General features: G+C 39.7%; 1 protein-coding gene across 3 annotated transcripts in view; it reads right to left on the reverse strand.

Annotated features, from left to right (window-relative positions):
- Positions 1-20,840, reverse strand: part of PPP1R13B (protein phosphatase 1 regulatory subunit 13B) — a 58,882-nt gene extending 38,042 nt beyond the window's left edge. Inside the window, exon 1 of one of the 3 annotated variants that reach the window (XM_032234902.1) lies at positions 20,476-20,840. In XM_032234902.1, the coding sequence (XP_032090793.1) occupies positions 20,476-20,484 (9 nt within the window). In that variant the 5' untranslated portion in view covers positions 20,485-20,840. Of the gene's footprint in view, positions 1-13,105; positions 13,207-20,475 lie in introns of those variants that run through there. The other 2 variants (XM_032234887.1, XM_032234894.1) reach the window with 2 other exon arrangements.
- Between the last annotated feature and the right edge of the window lie 224 nt (positions 20,841-21,064).

Consider the following 21,064-nt stretch of genomic DNA (forward strand, 5'->3'; position numbering starts at 1 on the left):
AGATTCTGGTGCATGATTTGGCTTCAGCCTTGCTTGCAGGCTGGAATGAGCACACAAGGGCCTTGGGATAGGATCACACCTATATGGACTCTGTGATCATGGATCCCATAGGGCCCCCAGTTTATGGCAGAGCTCCAGAAAATGAAACAATACAAGAAACACCTAGAGAATTGTTGGAAGAAGAGGATGGATGAAGTCAACCAAGCATGTAAGAGCCTTTATTAGGACTTAACTTGTGAAAGTAAGAGCAGTGAAGTGCATTTATTTCTTTGCTCTTATTGCATCTGCAGATGACCTGGGGCTTTTATAATGACCTATTATTAAAAAAATGTGCCTTACAATTAAGCTGACAAAATGTAAGATAACACATCCAACATTAAAAAAAATATTTTAAGAAGATGAACCTAAACAAATTTATTTACCTATTATACTAGGCAACCTCATATAATTTCTTCTTCCTAGGAAATAGCAATAGTACTTAGATTTATATACCACTTCACATTGTTTTACAGTCCTCTCTAAGCAGTTTACAGAGTTAGCATATTGCCCCCAACAATCTGGGTTCTCATTTCCTCAGAAGGATAGAAAGCTGAGTCAACCTTGAACCAGTGAGAACTGCTGGCAGCCTGCAGTACTGCATTCTAACCACCGCACCACCAAAATGATAAAACAATGTAATTTTTTGATCACAAGAACTGTTTGTGAACAATTATGTCTGCTACTGAATGTATTTCAATAAAATTATAGTCTGCTGAAGCATACAACCTATTTAACTCTCTTTTTTCCTGCAGCAACAGCAGCAGTTTTGCTAAAAGAGAGGAAGAGGTAACTAGAAGTGTCTAGTTGCAATTTATAGACTCAGACTTACAAATGTAGGCAACAGAGAATATGAAGTACAAATAATTAATTAAGAACAATTGTACAAGCATGATCATGTAAAATGCTCTTAAGTGTATGTTTATAAATGATATGAAGAGTGGCTCTGAAATGTGTCATGAGACTGCATCAAAATTTTTAGACATACATTTTAAGATTTAATGAGTACACTAGACAATTCAAATTTATTGTTTCATCTACAAATTCAGGAAATGCAACAGCATTTAACTGTTGTTAATAAAAATAACCTAAGGCATGACTTTGTAAATTACAATTGCAAGGTCAGACTAAACTAACCTTCTAAAACTATCTTGACTATACAATAGCCTCTTGCTCATTGCAAAATAGTGCATTATTTTTCAACTTGACAGATATTTGTCAGTTAAAAAATACTAACAATTGTTTTGCACCTTTATTCTTTGTAAAGTACCAGGAGGCAATCACTAAAATAATATACAGATGTCAAGGCCACCAGAGAATTCTCCAGATATGCAATAAATAAAGGATCCCAAATAGTAGAAAAATGAATGTTCTACTATATATTCACATACAGATATTAAAGCCTCCAAAAATCCATTTTCTAAGAAACAACAGCAAAAACCTGTCTTACAAGCAGAATGCTTTTAATTATGGAATATTATAAATATGAGGGGAATGTAGAAAAATGCTATTTTTCAAAAATCTCTGCTGCCCTTATCAATATTTGTTACATAATTTTTAATTTGTAAGCTAGTATCTACAAGACAATGCGATTGTAACAATATTCTAAAAATATTAAGTAAAAAAAAATCAAGCACAAAATGTAAATATGCAAGTGAAAACAAACTCATGTACAAACAGTAAATTTCTAAACATAAAAACATTACTGTGTCTGTAGTACATAATAATTGCAAACCACCCCACAAATATAAGAATCATTGTGAGAGCATCACAACAATGAAAAAAAGCTGTTTTCATTCTCACCTTTTTTTTCATTATTTTGTTTACTTTTCTGTTTCTCTGATTTATGCTGTTCCTGCTATGTGGACAATCTTTGTCTTTTGAGAAGTTTACGAGGCTTTGGAGAATCATTCTTAAAAGGTTCATGTGTAAATCACAGAGGAAAAAGGTGGCTTTTTAAAAATAAAAAATAAAATATACAGTGAAAACTAGAATCTAAAATAGCTCCTGTGCACAGGCTGCAGTGAAAATCTACTTAAATGGGCATCTTCTGGATGTGGAGTAAATGAATACAAGAGATAATGACGTGTGAAGATAAGCCGCCCTACTGAAACAAGACAGAGCCTAGTGACAGCAGATATTGTGGATTGGGCTTCACCTAATTAGGTAAGTTTACAAGAAGAATTCACTTAATCAAATGTGTAGCATTAACCACTGCCTCAGTTTAGGAAATGCATATCTAAATGAGAGCATTTAAAGTAGACATTGAATTAAACAAAAAATAATAAAGTTATAATACAGTTACATACTGTATACATTCCAATTTTCCATCATTTTACCCCAATAAGAAAAAAATGAAACAATGATAAATTTTTATACAAATATCAGGATAATGATAAGTTTCATTTAGCTCGCTTCTCTAACTTATGAAGTTCATTTGCATCTTATTTTGTTTTTCATATATTTGCTATTTCATCCAAATTTTAGCATTTGCAAGTGTGATGTACATTCAATTCATCTCATTATCCATGTGATTAATAAAGATGCTAAAGAACATAGTCTTGGACTCTGTTCACTTAATACTTTTTTTCCAGTTAGATGAATTAGCATTTATAAATGCTCTTTAATTACACTTTTTGTTGTCATTTTATATATACATCTAATTGTTATGTGTTCTAGCCCACATTTACCTAGTTTGCTGGAGTTCTTTCTGTTGCTGTAACCAAGATGCTTTTCATCTATAGCATTCCCACAATTACTAAGCCACTTATTTGATCCTGTAATCTAAGAAATTTATTTGATCAAAAAGATATGAGATATTGCTCCTGTAACAAGATTTGTTCTTGACAAATCCATTCTAACGTCTAAAAATTGCCATACTGATTAGTATTCTGAAAACAATTGGATTAAGACCCGCTTTAGAAATTTCCAGATTCTGATGCAAGATTGTTCTTATTTTATAAATCCTTTCTATTATTTTATAACACAGAAAAAAAACTGTTGTTGTCCCATTTTAGGCTTCAATCTGGACGGGGTGCGGAATCATCATGAGCTGATGACACCCACTAATTTTAAACTCCACATTTAGGTCAATCAGAATGGAGCTGGAAGGGACATTGTAGTCTTCTAGTCCAACCCTTTGCTCAAGCAGAATGCCGAAAGGACCCATAATGCAATGTGCGTTCACCCATACACCCACGCATGCAGCCCACCCTCCCATCCATTTTTTGCTTCCAGGTTGGTGCAGGAGGCTTTCCAGGCTCAAATTGGGGACCTTGCGTGGCACCCCCCGTTCCGTTTTGGGCCTGGAAGGCCTCCTGCATCAACCAGGAAGCCAAAACGGGGCTTGGGGGTGCCACATGAGGCTCCAAAATGCAATGCGAGCACCCCCCGTGCATGCAGGGCAGAGACCCGAAGACCAGTGGCCAGTGGGAGGCTTGTGCACATGCACGGTGGAGCTGGGCTGGGGCAACAACTGGTGTGCTTGCAGAGAGGGCTCTAGGTCCTCCAAGCCCAGATAATATTTCATGATTCTGGATTGGGTGGGACTCCCTCAGACTGAGTGGGTGCAATCTGGAGGTCTTCCTAAATGTATACCACTCAAATGGCAGTTGTGACTGGGAGAGGGGCTTTACACAGATTTGTCTGGTGCATCTCTTTGCACTCTTTCCTAGATTGGAAGGCTTTGTTCACAGTCACTCATGCCTTGGTCACTTTGTTTGGATTATTGCAATGTGCTCTAGATCCGGATGTCCTTGAAGACCACCTGGAAGCTACAACTAGTCCATAATGCAGCAACACATGGCAGTGATGGGTGCACCTAGGTTTATCCATATAATATCTCTGTTGTACAACTGTCCTGGCCCCCAGTTTCCTTCTGGGCTGGTTATTACCTTTAAAGCCCTACATGGTACAGGGCCAGATCAGAGGTGTGCTTCTGGTCCCTTTGCTGAAACATTACTACCTTGTGAGATCTAAGAAGCGTGTCTTTTATGTGGCAGACCCTGGCCTAAGGAACATCCTTCCCCTGAAGTTTGGCAAGCACCTACTCTCCTAGCTTTCTGAAAACCACTTAAGACCTGGTCCCCCCCCCCCAAAAAAAAAAAAAAACCACCACAACATTGGGATAAGGTGCTACAGTTTAGTAGATTTGAAGATGGGACTGCAGGTGAAAGCTTAGTTTAAAGTGTGTGAGTGTTAATAGATGTATAATGTTTTATAGCAATAGCACTTAGATTTATATACTGTTTCATAGTGCTTTACAGCCCTCTCTAAGCGGTTTACAGAGTCAGCATATTGCCCCCAACAATCTGGGTCCTCATTTTACCCACCTTGGAAGGATGGAAGGCTGAGTCAACCTTGAGCTGTTGAGGTTTGAACTGCTGAACTGCAGCTAGCAGTCAGCTGTAGTAGCCTGCAGTACTGCACTCTAACCACTGCGTCATCTTGGCTCTTATCATTTATGTTGTTTTAGTTGTTGGACGGGAACTGCCCAGTGTCTGATATAAGATGGATGGCTACATAAATATTTTAATTAATTGATTGATTTTGTCTTTTAATCCTAGTCTTCTCAGCCACATTTTGGAATATATGCTATTTTCAGAGAATACTAAACAAAAATAAGAGCTGCATCTCTTTTAGTTACATATTTTTATTCAGCAGATGATCTGTTTCTTTTTAAATTCTGAACACATCTGAAAAATTTTATAGTTGTTCATCCTCAACTTTTTGACACCATCTCTATCCTTCTGGGTTAGCTATATATTCTTTCGTGATGCCTATCCCTTTTCCCCCTCCTGTTATGTAATGTTCAGATTTTCAGAGTTATGTGCAGCTGCACATGTTTCTTCTGCTATCTTCTGATTTTTTCCTCACTGACACTGTTTTCAGTTGTGCTTTTAATTTAATATTTATTAAAATATAAATTTATGTATTTATTTTTACAATTCCAATTTCTAAAGCTGTTCCAGCTCAAAATATACTCTGGCCAGCATAGAATTAAAACCAGTACAGTATCTAAAGAAAGTAAGCTGAATAAACCAGTTTCTGCTCTCACACAATTGTTTCCCCTCAAACAAGTCTCCTCTTTCAGTGAGTCAAAACTGCTCCTAGGAGTAAACTTTAACACTCAGCCAATTGGGTAGCTTATTTATGCTAGTAAGAGTATTGCAAATTAACAGTTGAAAAAGATGTGAGGTATGCAGGTACATACCTCTGCTGGTTCTCATATGCATTTTGGTTTTTAAAAAGAAAGTTCAGTAAATCAAATATTCTAGTCTATCCTCCTGTTAAAAAAAATAGATGCACCATGCCAGATTCGGGTGAGCCTGGCAAATAAGAAGCCCAGCAGACCTTCCAGGATCAGACACTTATGGTGAAAAACTGGATGCACTTTCCATATGGCTAGACGCATTCAGCTTTTTTAGACAGTTATGTAGGTCCTAAGGAAAATGAGAGGTCTCTTGAATGGATGAGGGCTGGGAAGCATTTGAGGATGATAATTGTTAATGTAGTTTGAAAAACAACATCAGAATGAAGGCATGAAATGAGTTATAAGCAACTTCAACCACAAAAAAATACCAGGTGAGCTATTTTGCTGGTAGTTAAAGAGAACAAAAAAAGACATTATTCTAAGGTGGAATTTGCACTATTTCGCCACCTATTTGGATGGTGGGCAAAAAATGGTACATATAATACATGAAATAAGGCAGGTGTCAATAATTTCTTCTTTCACATAGGAGCCAGAAGCTTCTTTGTGCTCCATTTTCCAGGCAGACCCAGATCCTGGGCCCATCTATATGCTTTGTTCGCAGGACAGGACGGAAATAGGATGCATGGAGACTGGGAAGAAGGAAATGAGAATTGGCTTACCTGAAGGGTCGTTTTCTGGGCGCTGCTTGGAGAGTCCAAGCCTGGGACATACCCAAGCTAAATGTCACTAGGGCGGGAAACTGTCGAGTCCAGGATCTCTCCACTGGTATGAATACCCTGAAGGACTCATCTCCCAAATGCCCCCTCCGCAGAAGCAAATTTGTTCAATGTGTAGTTCCAAAGACACAAGGAAGTCCAAGTTGCCACCCTGCAAATCTCCTTTATCAGTGCCTGGGTCACCCAGGCCGCTGTGATGGTGGCGCTTCTCGTAGAATGTGCAGTGATATGTCGTGGCACCAGTTTAGACTGGAGATGGTGGGCGAAGGTAATGCATGCCCGCAGCCAACGCCCGATGGTAGGAGAGGAAACTTTGTGGCCTTGGGATGCAGGTTGAAAAGATACGAATAGTGATTCAGAACGCAGCCGTGCGCTTGATGTACTTACGGAGCATCCTACAAACATCGAGCATGTGCAACCTTTTCTCTTCAGGATGTTTGGGATGTGGACAGAAATTTGGAAGGATGAACTCCTGGGCCAGGTGGAACCAGGAGTTGATCTCGGGTCCAGTCAGAGGATCACCTGTCCAGTTGCAAATAGTCCAATATTTGTGGAACTGTAGCGAAGGTCACCTTCACGCTATGAGCTGTGCACCAGTTGTCGAAAGACCTCCAGGTGGTGTCGTATATCCTGGTCGTGGAAGGCTGTCTGGACGCCTGAATGGTGTGAATGACCTTGATGGAGAGTCTGCCCCTACTCAGGAGTGCACTACTCTCAAGGGCCAGATGGCTAGTTGTAGCCACTGGGGCTCTGGATGTTGAAGCGCCCCCTAGCTGAGAGAGACCTCATGTTGGGGAATCTGCCAAGGTGGGTTGATGGAGAGACTCACCAGGTCGGCGAACCAAGTTCTTCTGGGCCAGAAAGGTGCCACAAGCAGGACCTCCGCTCCCTCCAACAGGATCTTCCGAATCATCCTGGGGAGAAGAGGCAATGGTGGAAACTCATATAGGAGTCCCAATGGCCACAGACAGTGAAGAGCGTTGACCCCCTCAGCTTGCGGGGTTTGAAACCTGGCAAAGAACCTGGGAATGTGCATGTTCTCCGGGGTAGCAAATAGGTCAACTGTGGCCCTGCTCAGCCAATCTGCTTGGATGTTGTTTACCCCGTAGATGTGCTCCACCTGAATCGAGCACAGGTCTTTCTGCCCACCTCCCGAGGTATTCGGCCTCTGCCATCATGGATCTGGATTGCATATCCCCCTGGCGGTTTATGTCTGCCTTTGTCACCACATTGTCCATAAGAACCATCACATGATGTCCCTGGATGCTGTTGTGAAATGAATCACCGTCCTCAACTCCAGCCAATTGATGCTGTGTGTTGCCTCAGCAGTCAATCACCTGCCTTGCATGATTTGGTTGTTGAGGTGAGCTCCCTAGCCAAAGAGGCTGACATCCATCGTGATGGTGAGGCAGTCTAGCTCCTTGAAGAGGATGCCCTTCGCCAGGGCAGGAAACAGCCACCATTTGAGAGCATGGCGTATCCTCGGTGAGACTGGAACTAAAGCCGGAGAGCTGCTCTTGTTGGTCCTCTGGTAAGGTAGGAGGTGCCACTAGAGGCGCTGAGAATGAAGCCTCGCTCAAGGCACAATGGATAGGAAGGATATCCTTTTTCCTAAGAGCTGGGACAACTGCACAATCTTGGCTTGAGAAGACTGCTGCAACTGCAGGACCCGTTACTTGATGCTTGCCATCCACTCCGGTGACAGGGAGACCTGACAGCTCATGGTGTCGATGATGGCGCCAAGGTGCTGCAGCTGGTTGTTGGCTCTAGATGACTTTTTTTCAAGTTGATGAGAACCTGTGGTCTTGAAGGATTCTCATTGTGTAATACAGGTCTTGCGTCGCTTGTTGGCAGCACAATTGGATGAGAATGTCGTCCAGGTAGCAATGGAGTCGCACTGGACAGGATCTGAGGAAGGCCACCACTGCTGCAAGGATCTTCGTAAATGTTCTGGGGGCCGATGACAGGCCGAACAGCAAGGCTCTATACAGGTAGTGGTGGCCTGCATAAAAGAATCTCAGGAACTTGCGGTGGGCCTTGCGAATAGGGACATGGAGGTATGCCTCTCTGAGATTTATGGATGTTAGTAGATCCCCTGGCCTGATGCAGCCCAAGATTGACTGGAGGGACTGCATCTTGAACCTCCTGTAAGCTATGTGGTGGTTTAGCTTTTTTAAGTCTAGAATTCCCCTCCAATCCCTGGAATTCTTTGGGAGGGGAATAGAATGGAATAAAACCCTGATGTCCCTGAGATGAAGGATCTCTTGTTCCATGAGAGCTTTCTTGATTGGACATGAGGGGGTAGGGCATCAAATGAAGTGTTGGGTGGGGGGGAGAGAAATGCCCGGTTGCGCCCATTTTTCTGCACAACATTGAGGAACAATTTCTCAAAGTTCCAGTTCCTTCAGCCCTTCAGTAAGGTCTGCAGGATCAGGAGCCGCTTGAGCTGGTGGGGTAGAACCCAAGTGGGTCAAGGCCTTAGCCTTGTTCAAATTAGTCTTGAAATGGACATGGTTAAATAAACCCGTAAATGCAGGTTTGTCAAGAACAGCCCCCTCATCCCCTGAGAATTCAGGCTCTGGTCTAGGGAGACTGTTCTCCTCCCAGTCCGAATCCTCGCTGATCAGAGAGGAGTGGGGAGACTGTGATCGATGGGTCTCCTGAGAGGGATCCTGGGCCGGGTGTGGATGGGACTTGCATGGATGCTTGGCCCACTGCAGCATGCCTGCCTCTATTCCTTGGGAAATGGCTCTAGCAATGACATACTGCATCTCCATGAGAGATCGGGGCCCCAATCCTCCGCAGGGCGAGCCCTGGAAGGAAGTTGAATGACTGGCTGCTGGGGTGCGAGAGGACCCACAGGAACTGATTCCTCCTCAGGATCCAAGGAACATGCAAAGAGGTCGGCCTGGTCAGCCATTGAAGGCCCTGGAGAACCCACCATGGCAAGGGAAGCAGTGGGGGGAAACTCCTGCCCCTCATCCTCACTCTCAGATATGGAATGCCCATGTCTGGACTGGGCCTCTGGGGAAACTGGCCTGGAGGCCTGGGCCTGCTGTTGGGCCTTGCAAAACTGCTTCTCTAAGGCCTTCTGATGGTGAAGGGTGTCCTTGTCTAGGCCTAAGCCCTGCTTAGACCCCTGCCTGGAGTAGGGCTTGTTCCCCCTGATGGCCTCCTGGGCTGCCTTGCCAGCTTGTCTGGAAAACATCCTGGTGGAAGGGCCTGGCTGCTCTGAATCTTCAGGGGCCCAGTTTAATATGGCTGATGTGCTGGGGATTAACTGCTGTAGGCATGGAAAAACTACTCACCATCTTCACAGCTGTGGAATTTTGGGCCGAAGCGCTCAAGGGTAGAGACACTGAAGGCAGGAGGGAAGCAAGGCCAGCCAAGCCTGAATAGAATTGAAACACCTTCCAGTGCAAGCTCCAATTGTTCCCAGCACCACGCAGGTCAGCAATCCTTGGAGAATGACCCAGGGCAGCCACGAACCTCCTCTGCCGCCACCCTAGCCAATCTCAAGAAAGGGGAAGAGTCGACCTGCTGGCAAACCGGCAGGAAGGCTCCAAGCGGTGACCTGTGAAGAGCCAGGCGACCAGGCAACTGCGGCAAATAATGTGGGAAAACGAAAGAACAAACAAAACGGTGGCCGCAACTTTTGACCTCCTCAAAATGGCCACAGCAACTGTCGACCAATCCAAAATGGCTGCTAGAACACCAACTGCAAAGCCTGGAGGCCCCGTGCGGGCTGCTTTAAACGAGCGCGGTCGGAAGCAATGGAGACCTCAGTGGGGAGCCTGATCACAGCGGAGCAGCTGCAATTGCGCGGGCATCAGCATTCCGACCCACACAGCTCCATCGACAGCTGCCTGCAGCCTCGTGGCGCCCGGTTAAACCCAGGACACCGGAGAGGCTGAGAGAGGTGAAAACGAGCCAATTAAAGGGAAAGGAAACAATTTTCTCACCAAGCCTGCTTGCAAAGGAAATTAAGGAACCAAAACAGGTAAAAACAAAATTGGAGAGTCCAAGCAATCTGCTGGGAATGAATAGAAGTGCGTCTACTGGGATGATTGAATTGAAAAAAACTGGAGACTGGTCAGCGCCAGAGGCATGTCTAAAAGTTTCAAGTCAGTCCTGGGCAGATTGGCTGTATTTAACCCACGCTTGGACTCTCCAAGCAGTGCCCAGGAAAACAGGAGAGGTCACTGCCTCTTCTTTGCCCACACAACTTCAGTTAACATGCATTCTGAGAATGGCTGCCACCACTATGTCTTCCTCCTTCCTTGCTCCACCTCACAGTTTGTTTCACTGGGCAGGACACTTGTTGCTCTAAATGTACCAAGGCATCTGATGAATCCATCACCAGAATGGATGCCCTCATTTTTTAGGACTGTTGCTTCCAGGTGGATAAAACATTTATTTTAGGGGGTATGGGCAAGATGATTTCAGATAGTGGGTCACACCTGACCGTGGCCCATAGGATGCCAATTTCTCAAAACAAATCGGTTAAAGTCTGCCATTAACTGAGTTCTCCATCAGAAATGAGTTGACTGAGCAAACTTTGGTTCTGAATATTTAAACTCTTGAGTTTCATTTAATGGCTGATGAAAGGAATAGTTCAAATCATTTCTATTACTGTTTTCATGTTTGCTAGTCAGATTAAAAAGGAAATTATTTGTTCTGTATCCAAATACCAACTATTGTGCTAAATGATTAAAACCATCTATGTAATTAGAACTTGAGATTTGTAATCATGGAGAAGGCAATTTTAAAGATAGAATTTTCTTATATTACTACTGCTGCTCAAATGTTTTTCTATTGCAATATAAAAATTCTCAGTCTCTTCTGATGCATAAAACATATCTATTGGGCAGCTACCAAGTACTACAAGAGTTTTACAGAATATTTTTAATTACTTTTTATAAGTAATCTCCAACTCTGTTATACAGAAATATTTGAAGTTTCTATTAAGCTGTTGTTATAATTAAATGATAATACTCATTTACACTGTTGTAAGATTTTTAAATATAAACTCTTGTTTTCTCTATCTAGTATATGTCATCAGATATTCAAAATCAGTACATAAAAACTATATGCTATGCTTGGACAATATGCTAAACTAAAATATATTAGGCTAATGTGATAGTCACTGAGAAAATGTATCTATGTGCTGCTAAGGATTGAAAACATAATCACATAATCAATCAGCTGTGATCACACACACTAACCACTGAACCAACCATTATTGAATTTATTGTTTTCATACAACCCAAACCATAATTAACTACACATGCTAAACTCACACAATACAATTAAATTTGAATCTAATCTAATCTGTTGTCTAATCCAACAATACATTGCTTTTGCGTCAACACAGCCAGCATTTAAATTTTAGTATAAACCATTCTATCTTTATGGTCACTTTCATGTAAAGCACCTAAACAGGCGATAAAGATTGGAGTATTAAAATGAACTATTTAACAGACATTCAATAGTGGAAGTAACACTCAATTAAAATGTTCTGAAAAGGTCATAGACTGATTTACTGCATCTTTATCACATACTGCAATTTATCACATCTAAGAGATTTGAAAGGGGATTTTTGAAAGGGGAAGTTCCAGATGTTTTATGTGCTCATTATGTTACTTATAACAGCATTATGTTGTCAAATACTTAAGTCCATGTTTACATGATTCATTAAATACTGTGAATACAACAACATTAAAATTAGTTTCAAGAATGAATGCTAATTTTCACATATTTGTCATAAAAGTAATGGCCAGTGTGTTTCCGGCTTATTATACTGAATATTTTCTGGTTTTCTAAATGCAACTGTTTGATATATTTTGTTGAATTATTCAGAAGAGTATTAGAGATTTATTTTTTACAAACATAAGATTGATTTTTGCATTAAGATTGAAAAATGGAATGTAATTTTTCTAAGGTATTTCAGAACCTTAATTAAATTAATCTAAAACTTCAGGATAAGCAGGATTACTGTAAATATTAATTGCAACAGCAAATTAGTTAGAGATAATAACATATCTTGCAGAAAGATTTCTATCAATTTCCTGAACTATTCTCAAAGATGAGTTTAAAAGAGCTGACAGAGAAATTTGGAGGTTATTTACATGTTCTGAAAGCTGATAAGATTATGATTCACTGACTTAATAAATTTGAAGATTGATGTATACATAATGAATCCTTTCAAATAAGTGTGTATAATATATGATGTATAAAGAAAAAAATGGAATTATTTATAACACATGCAAATTTGAATTCAATAAATGTGAATAGTGATGATTCTTGCAGAACCAAATGATTTTGATCAAACTACAAATGAAAAATAAACTTTAATTAACATTCTTATTAACTTTTCAAACTTCGTAACTTGATGAATTGCTTTTTAGTGCAGTCAATCATATTCTCATGAAAGAAAAAAAATCACTTGGCTGTAGTATTAAGAGATTTTTTTTTACTCTCTCAGCTTTAAAGTCTGATAATGAATTGGGGTTGAAGGTCATCAACCCCAAATATGACATTAAAATGAAAAATAAAATAATTTTAATATTTCATATTTTATGAATATGTTTATATGCATGTTAAATATTTTATCACATTTAGAAAATTATCATTCATTCTTGAAACTAATTTTATTCATCACATTTTCTTTGTGATCGTACTTAGAGTATAATCAATTATTAACAGTACCAAAATACAATTACTTTAATAACATTGTCACTTTATTAAAAAAATGTCAAAAATAGTCATTTACACAGATGGGCAGTAAACTTATTCCAAATGCAAAAGTATTGAAAAGCTTAGTGCTATCCAAAAAAGGTTAACCATTATATTGGAGCCTGCCCATTAATGACTGAAGTCAGGATAAATGTTAAATAAGCCACACCATTAATGATCCCTCATCTCTGCTTTCCCCAACACATTTATTAAACAAATGTACAGGTCATTAAGTGTGTATGGCATGCCTCACAGGTAACTCTGGAGGGCCTAGTGCAGGCAGAAGCTTACCTGCCTTGCTCCTCTCAAGGTATCCCGTCTCCTAAAATACCCATACTCCACTTCCCACCCTCTGGAGTCCCACACCCACTTGGGCTTCCTCTGCCCCTCACAATTGCTCACTTACCGTGCAAGATCTGCAGATCTCAGAAGGGGAAAGAAGGGAATGTGAGCAAGTTTTGAAATCTGAGCTAGCTCTGGGCAAAGCAGCCCTTTCCCCTCCATGCAGGGAAACCTCTGCATTTTGAAATCTGAGCTAGCTGTCAACCCTGGAGATGACCTGACCAAGGACATTTTGAGGCTTCAGTTTTGCCACACTGGAGCTAGGGATAGGGAGGGGGAAATAGATATAGCTGGGGCTTGTAGCCAAAACAAAATACTTTCTCCTGGGAACCAAGGACATTCCCACAGGTGGTCGGAAAGAGAGAAGGAGTGAAGTTACCAAGCAACCAGACAAAACTGTGATTGGACCATGTGACTGATTGTTTGGGGAAGGGGAAAAACTTTTACTTTTAATTAGGTGAAAACCGCAGGAACATTCAGAGTAAGTTTTCACCCACCAATGCCAATATGATATATCCAATAAAACTGTTCTTTGAGGAATTCACCTGACTCGGAGTTCTGTTTGCTATGGGCGTATTACTTGGAACCCTGACATTAGCTCAAATTTCACAACAGCTAAGCACCATGATTGGCTAGCTTGGGAAAGTTCTATGGTTTACAAAGAAATGTTTAATTTACCAGCAAACGGCCTTTACTCCTCCATGCAGCAAGGCAGACCAGAACTAGCTCAGATTTCAAAACACAGAAGATTCTCTGTGCAGAAGGGAAAAGACTGCTTTGCTGGTGAATTAAAGTTCTTGGCAAAGCACAGGGCTTTCCCTCATCATGCTGCTTATCTGCTTTGTTGCTAGGCTACAGGTGGCTGGGTCTACGCTGCTTGTAGAATTCTCCCACCTGGTCCAGCAAGAGAGACCTCCTCTCCTTCTCTTCCCCCACCTCCGGAGCTCTGCAGATCTTCACAAGGTGGTGATTGTGAATTGTGGAGGACTGTGTGGAATCTAATGGGGAGGGGGAAGCAGGCCAAGAGCAGGAGAGGATGGGGGGAGAAATAGATAGGTGGGGGTGCTGCAATATCTCTGCAGACAGTCATAAGGGCAAATGTCTAGGTGGACTCTGCAGAGTTTGCAACTTTGAAACAAAGTCATATGTAGCTTTTGGATGGGTCTATTATAACTTTCAACAGTCATTAAATGACCAATCATATCTGAAGAACTATTTGTAACTGTAGAGTTAAGATTTTAACATTTCTCCTTACAACTTCAAAATGTATTTTAATTTATTCCTCTATTCTGTATTAAAGATAACATTTTAGAAAAATATGGCATTACTTTGAAAAAATTAGATCAGTGATGGCTAACCTTTTTCTCGTGTGCTGAAATCGCCCACACCCATAATGCATTGCGCCCTGCCCACTGCACATGCATCACATGCTTACAATTGCTTACATACTTACAATTGGTCCTCAAAGTTTCAGCTGTTTCAGTACCTTTGCAATCATATGATTCCAGCAACCAGACCAAATTTCTGACCTTCACAATGTCCCACAATTATGCAATCACAGTTTGTCTATTGGCTTTCCACAAGCAAAGTTAATGGGAAAGCAGGCAGGAAGTCAGAAATATTGATCACATGAGGCCCTCACTTAATGATCCGCAGTGTCTTTGCTTAACTGGGGTCTGCTTGAACTGCCATCACTAAGTAGTGCAGTCATGTGACATTGCATTTTATAGCCATATCATTTAGCAATAAAACTTCATTTAGCAATATCTATCAATGTGAGAAAAAATTAATATCCATATTTAGTTATACATGCATGATGTCATATCTTCCCTTACTTATCTTCACTCCAAGCTTTAAAAAAAACACAGATGCTACATTCTTTCCTAATAGAACTACTGTCAAGAGTACCTCCCAGAATTCCCAAGTCAGCTTGGCCAAAAGATACTGCTGCTGAATGCTCCAAGTCTTTTGAATTTTCTTTTTTTACTCAATCTTTCTTTTAAAAGTTAAGTGAACTGGTTGAATGCTGATTTACTCTAACCCCTTGTTAGATTTTAACATGAATTTTTCAATGTTTTTTTCACGGTTTTACTCTGCAATTCTGAATTACTTTCATTTTTTCTGTATGGTAGTCAACATATATTTGATGGGTAGTGAAAATGACCTGTTTGGATTCACATTTGCATTAGATTTTCACTACAGGTAATTCACATTTTCTTAACTTTTAAAAAGCTCTTTTTTGATGGAAATTTTCCCTTTTCCTTTTCCCCCCCATCCTTCTTTATTGTGAGAAACATCTCAACTTTTTCTTTGGCTACTTTGTCACAGTATAGCTAACTCCCTTGTCCTTGAAAGGAACTGTTTATGTCTGGTTGTAAATGTCAATTACAGGATTATATTAAAAATGCAAACAATGTACTAATTTAAAGATAAAGCCATTTGAGAGGCCTTGAGAGGGGAAATGTTTTTGAACCTACAAGTTCAAGTGGAAAACTTTGGTTAAAAAATGAGAAAATAATGGTTTAAATCAAACTAAAGAGGATGTCCCAACGTAAGCAATTGTAGTCAAACCCTAGACTCACAACTGGATGGATTGGAATCTAAACTGCTGTTGATAGATTTAAAAGGAAGTTGGTTTGGAAACTGTAAGTTCACTGAAGAAGGCTGAAAGAGATGTGGATTCTATAGAGTTGGAGTTAACAGTATCAATGAACTGGACTTTCTTAAGAAGATTGATGATGATTAGGGAATGGACTTACTATACCTAACTGGAAAACAATTTGGACTCGATGGGGGTTTGGGGGGGCGGGAGGAGATGGATTGACAACAGAGCTTTATGATTCTAGAATTTAAGATACAATTATTGAGAAAATTCTCAACCATAATCTTAAGGAAAACTTTTCTTATGAAGAATCAAATGGGGATATCTGCTCCTGGAAGGATCAGAAATAATGATTGTGGTGATTTATAATAGATAAAACGCCATTGTAGATTTTCTACGTGTTAAATACAATAATAGATTGTTAACAGAGGACTTTTAAGTTACATTTTGCTGTTGGTTCACCTGTTAATTACTTTGCTTTTATATATATAGTAGATAGATGACAAATTAGTTGCAAATAGATGTTGAAGTTTATAAATTTTGGGCATGATTTGCAAGGGAAGGAAACTAATATTGTTGTAACATATTTATCAGAATTCAACTAGAGGCGACATATATGTATATATGATTTTGTTCTTTGTCCTTTTAATGTACATTGTTATTTTTAATGCTTTGTAAATCTTTTGTTTTTGTAATTGTTTTGAAGTTTGTATTTTATCTTAATTTTCTGAATAAATAAAAATTTACTCAAAAAAAAAACATTATATGGAAACTCATTGACATAATTTGAACTATAAAACATAGACATTAATAAAACCATATGTAAAAATGGAATAAAAGAAACAGATTAAATAAGAATAAAATATAGAATGTGAACCATATTTCTATGTCACCACTATAATTTACCCAGGTCGGATCCACATATGCAGAACTCAACTAGACTTATTCAACTATAGAACCATGTTATATATGATTTTTGAATTCTGACCAGATATGAAGCGTGTTGTTTTAATGTAAGAATCCTAACAGGTGGTCCAATTCTCTTTCTTATAAAGTTGACATTGAAATAATATATGTGTTGTATCTTCTATCTCTGGAGTTCCACAAATTCAAGTGAGTTCTTTGCAAAGGACTTAGTTAAATCTTTCATTTTTAGGCACTGTGTCCAAGGTGTTTAAATCTTGCATTTGTAAACACTTCCATAAGATGTTTGGATTTTTCTGTGTTTAGATATTAGGCAATTGAAAAGTACATTTATAGTTCATGAATTTCTCATTCATTTCAATAGGCCAACCTTACTGAGGATGGGTATATCTTTTTGTGCTTCAATATCCAAAAAAAAAAAAAGTGCAATAATTTGTTTAGCTTTTTCTCTAGTTGTATAGGAGACAGGGAGACCTCACTCCTAATATAATTTTTCAGTTGTACAATTCAAACTCAATTTTAATTGAGTTTTTGTCTATTCTATAACACACAATTTTGGGAGTCTGTTAGTTTCCATAGCATTAACTTTGGACCAAAAATTATATGCCCCGAATTTAGATAAAGAACAACTTGTATAAATTCCCGATTTAGCTTTATCTGTGGCAGCTGAAGTCTTTTATCCAGACCACAAATACTTCTCAAATGCTGTCATTATGTTTGTTCTAGCATTGATATTTAAGCACCAAACTTCAGTTCAATATAAGAGCACTGAAATGATCTTGGCCTTACATAATTTAATAATTAGGGGTAAGGAATCTGAATAGCAATGTTTTTTTTAAATTTAGGGAGTAGATTCATTCCAGCTCTTGTTCTAAGTGAGCTCCTTTGATGATGAAGGAGCCAAGATCCAGGCTCAGAAAAACTACCCCTAGGTAAGGAAAGATATTAACTTGCTTTATTGGCTCATCATCTAATAGCCACCTATGGCTATGGTGTTGTTTCCCAAAACCCTTGACTTTGATTTACTAATAATCAGAGATTATGACAATAAGGGCCAAGTCATTTTAGCAGCCTACACAATCCCACTTTTAAAAATAACAGCAGTATATTACCAGTGTACACTAGGGTATATACAATGTATATAGTATATAATGCCTTAGGCATGTGTACTTCAGGATTTTTCATCTTGGTAAGTCAATGTATGGATTAAATAACAATGGTGCAGGCTGAAACAAAAAAAAAAAGTAAATAAGGCAATAATTGAGGGGACTTCACTACAGGAATGGGTGAGCCATCTGTTCCATGTTTATGGAAACTCTCTTCCTTGCTACTATTTTTTTCTGAAAGATCTGAAGCATTCCTTCATTAATGTAAATGTAATGTAATATCAAATTACCACAGTTGATGTATGAATTTGTGGATATAAAATATAGAAATATTAAAAAGAGTAGAAAAATTGAAAAATATAAAAATGCAAAAACATTTATACAACAGAACAATGTTTCTTAAAGTGTGGCCCTAGGACCTTGGGGGACTCCCAAAACCTTCTCAGGAGTCCTCAAAATCAAAATTAATTGCCAGCCTATGTTGAAAAATAATAAAATATTAAAATCCCATCAAACAATTGTAGGAAATGATGGTATTGGTGAATGTATCCATTTTAATTTTTAATATAGTAGATATCAATAGAAACAAAAGCTCTTTTGTGGTGCTCCATAATTTTTTAAAAGCAGGAAGGAGAGCTGAGAGAAAATGATAAACACAATTATATAGAAATCATACAGTACTTAGAAAACGGAAGGTTCACTTCAGCGGTACAATGCCTTTAAAGATGATTAGGTTTCATTTTACATTTGCTTTCTAATAATGTTACGATCATTTTGCAAGCTAATACTTTGAAAGCAGAAACTTCTAAATGGCACATTTCATAAAATCACATCCAGTGACATGCCTTATACCTATTTACTGAATGCAATCTAAAGAACAATCTACTGGATGAAGTCAGGAAGTTAACTTCAACTGCAAAGACAGTCATTAAGTTTACATACACCCAAACAAAAAGACAGCCATGCCGATTCATGAGAAAAAAACAAGTTAGGTAATACCTTAACTAAGACCAATCAAAATGCTACAAAAATCACTCAAATTTCTCAAAAATTTGAAACCATGCAAAATGTTTTGCAACATTTTGTGTCAGTCTAATAAAACTATTGCCCATTTATGTATTATGTTTGTAAATGTTTTTCATTCCAGAGATCTACAATCATCTGCATGTTCTTTAAACTCATTAATTCTAATATCCCTGTTTTTCACAACTGTAAAATACCATCATCACAGAATGAGTGGGAGTTAACCAAATAGGTTTGCCTCATTCTTACTAAAATGCTGTATGCTACAGAAATTTAATCTAAACTATTACTTTATAATTTCACCATGCAGTCAACATTTATTTCTTACTCATATTCTCATGTTCAAGCAGTTTTTCAATGGTTAGTAATACAAGGAATCCTGCCCCTCCCTTATTTATTGGAAGTTAAAAAGAAATGTATAATTAGATATACTTCTTTCTAAAAACCATGCAATTTCTTTTGTACATCAAGAGCAATTCAGGAAAAATAATTTCCCAAGCCAAGCAAATGAGTAATGTATTATATCTTTACAGAATGTATGTATGTATGTATGTATGTATGTATGTATGTATGTATGTATGTATGTATATGAAAATAAAACACAGCCATCTAACAGAAACCAGATTGCTGATAAATAATTCCTATCAATGTTGAAAAAGATAAAGCACCAAGGCAAGGTCGCATTCTTTTATGTTGAGATGAGCAGCAAAACATTTTGCAAGCATGTTTCCAGGAGGCAACAAATTATTTATTTAAATAAATAAATAAATAAACACAGAAACCCAGAGAATGAACTATGCAGCCTCATCTAATACTTCCTGTTTCTGTTACATAGAAATCCAACTATTCTCAGTCATGAGTAAGGTTTTCTAGATTGGGATTTACTCATACAAAAGTAGACATAGGATTGCACCAAGAATGTGTCTCATCCTAGCTTTTCACCATACAGCCTATATTTTTCTTTGATGCATATTCAGATAACCCCTTGACTGTGCCTGATGAAAGACCAGAGAGCTCATACACCTCAGTTTTTCCCAACTCTACAAAAAACAGAAAGGACACAGCATTCTGATTATTAAAACAAAACAAAACCACCAACCTTTCCTTGAACCTAACATACATAGGAATGTAAGGTTGTGTAAGAACCTTGTAAGAATGTAAGAAGTAACAACTCATGGTTTGGGGGTGGGGATTGGCAACCTTTCTTAGGGAAGGCTGAGAGAAGCTAACTGCATGTGTATGTGTGTGTGTGTGTGTGTGTGTGTGTGTGTGTGTGTGTATACATACTATATATATATATATGTATGTATGTATGTATGTATGTATGTATGTATATGTGTGTGTGTATGTATGAAATATAGGAAGGGGGATTATAATCCGATCAGTCCTTCAGATAACCCCAACATCTAACCTTTTCACCTCCTACAGGAAAACCACCCTCAGCAGCCTGGTCCTGTCACTTCCAGCTGCTTATGGCACAGAAGGGTTGGGGGGGGGAGGAGGAGAGGGAAAATCCTTCCTGCATCTGTTGGGAAAGGAAGGAGGGAAAACCCCCAAACGTGCGGCGCGGTGCTCCCCACAACTGCCTCCAATTCGAATCAAGGTCTTAAGATTCCAGATACCGGATCGTTTCTAAGGCTGTTTCGGCGATTACCTCTGGCCGGTCTTTTTTCGTCGCAAACGCCCGGGACGGAGAAAAGCTTATTCCCCGCTAGGATTCCTCCTCCTCCCCACAATAAACTGTACCCCTCTTTTCTACCCACCCGCAACCCTGCTTACCGGCATCATTTCCGGCGCTGTCACTCGTGCTAATCAAGACGCCGGCCGGAGGAACGAAGGGAAGGGGCGCAGGGCGAGCGCGGACCAGGCCTGGCTGCGTTGCCGCTCCTTCTTCTGGCTCTCGGGACCGGAATTAGAGGGGGTGGTTTCGAGCACGGTTGCCAGGTTCCGTTGTCCTATTTACCCCCTCGCGGAATAATGTCCTGGTATTTTTTCTTCTTCTCCTCCTCCTTCCCGTCCTCCCTTTACGGGAGGAGATGACAGCGGCAGCAGAATCAAAAACGGGCAATGCAAGCCCCGGCCGCCTCTGCCGCCGCCTCGTCCTCTTTTCTCCTCAGAGGTTTTTTCTCCCCCCCCCCCTCCCTCAGCTCCGCTCTACTCCGCCTCGCCAGGGGTTAACGACGACGCTTCCCGATTGGCCGAGGCAGGAGAGAAAAGTGGGAGGGGCTTTCCCACTGCCCCTGGAATGAGCAGGAAAAGGGGAGGAGGCACATAGAGAGAGAGAGAGAGACAGAGGTGGGGGGGGCGGGGGAGAGAGGAATGCGAGGCGCGCTTAGTGCGTGCCCGCCTACCTGCTCTTTGGGTCGCA

Source organism: Thamnophis elegans, chromosome 1, assembly GCF_009769535.1.
Source record: "Thamnophis elegans isolate rThaEle1 chromosome 1, rThaEle1.pri, whole genome shotgun sequence".
Taxonomy (NCBI): Eukaryota; Metazoa; Chordata; class Lepidosauria; order Squamata; family Colubridae; genus Thamnophis; species Thamnophis elegans.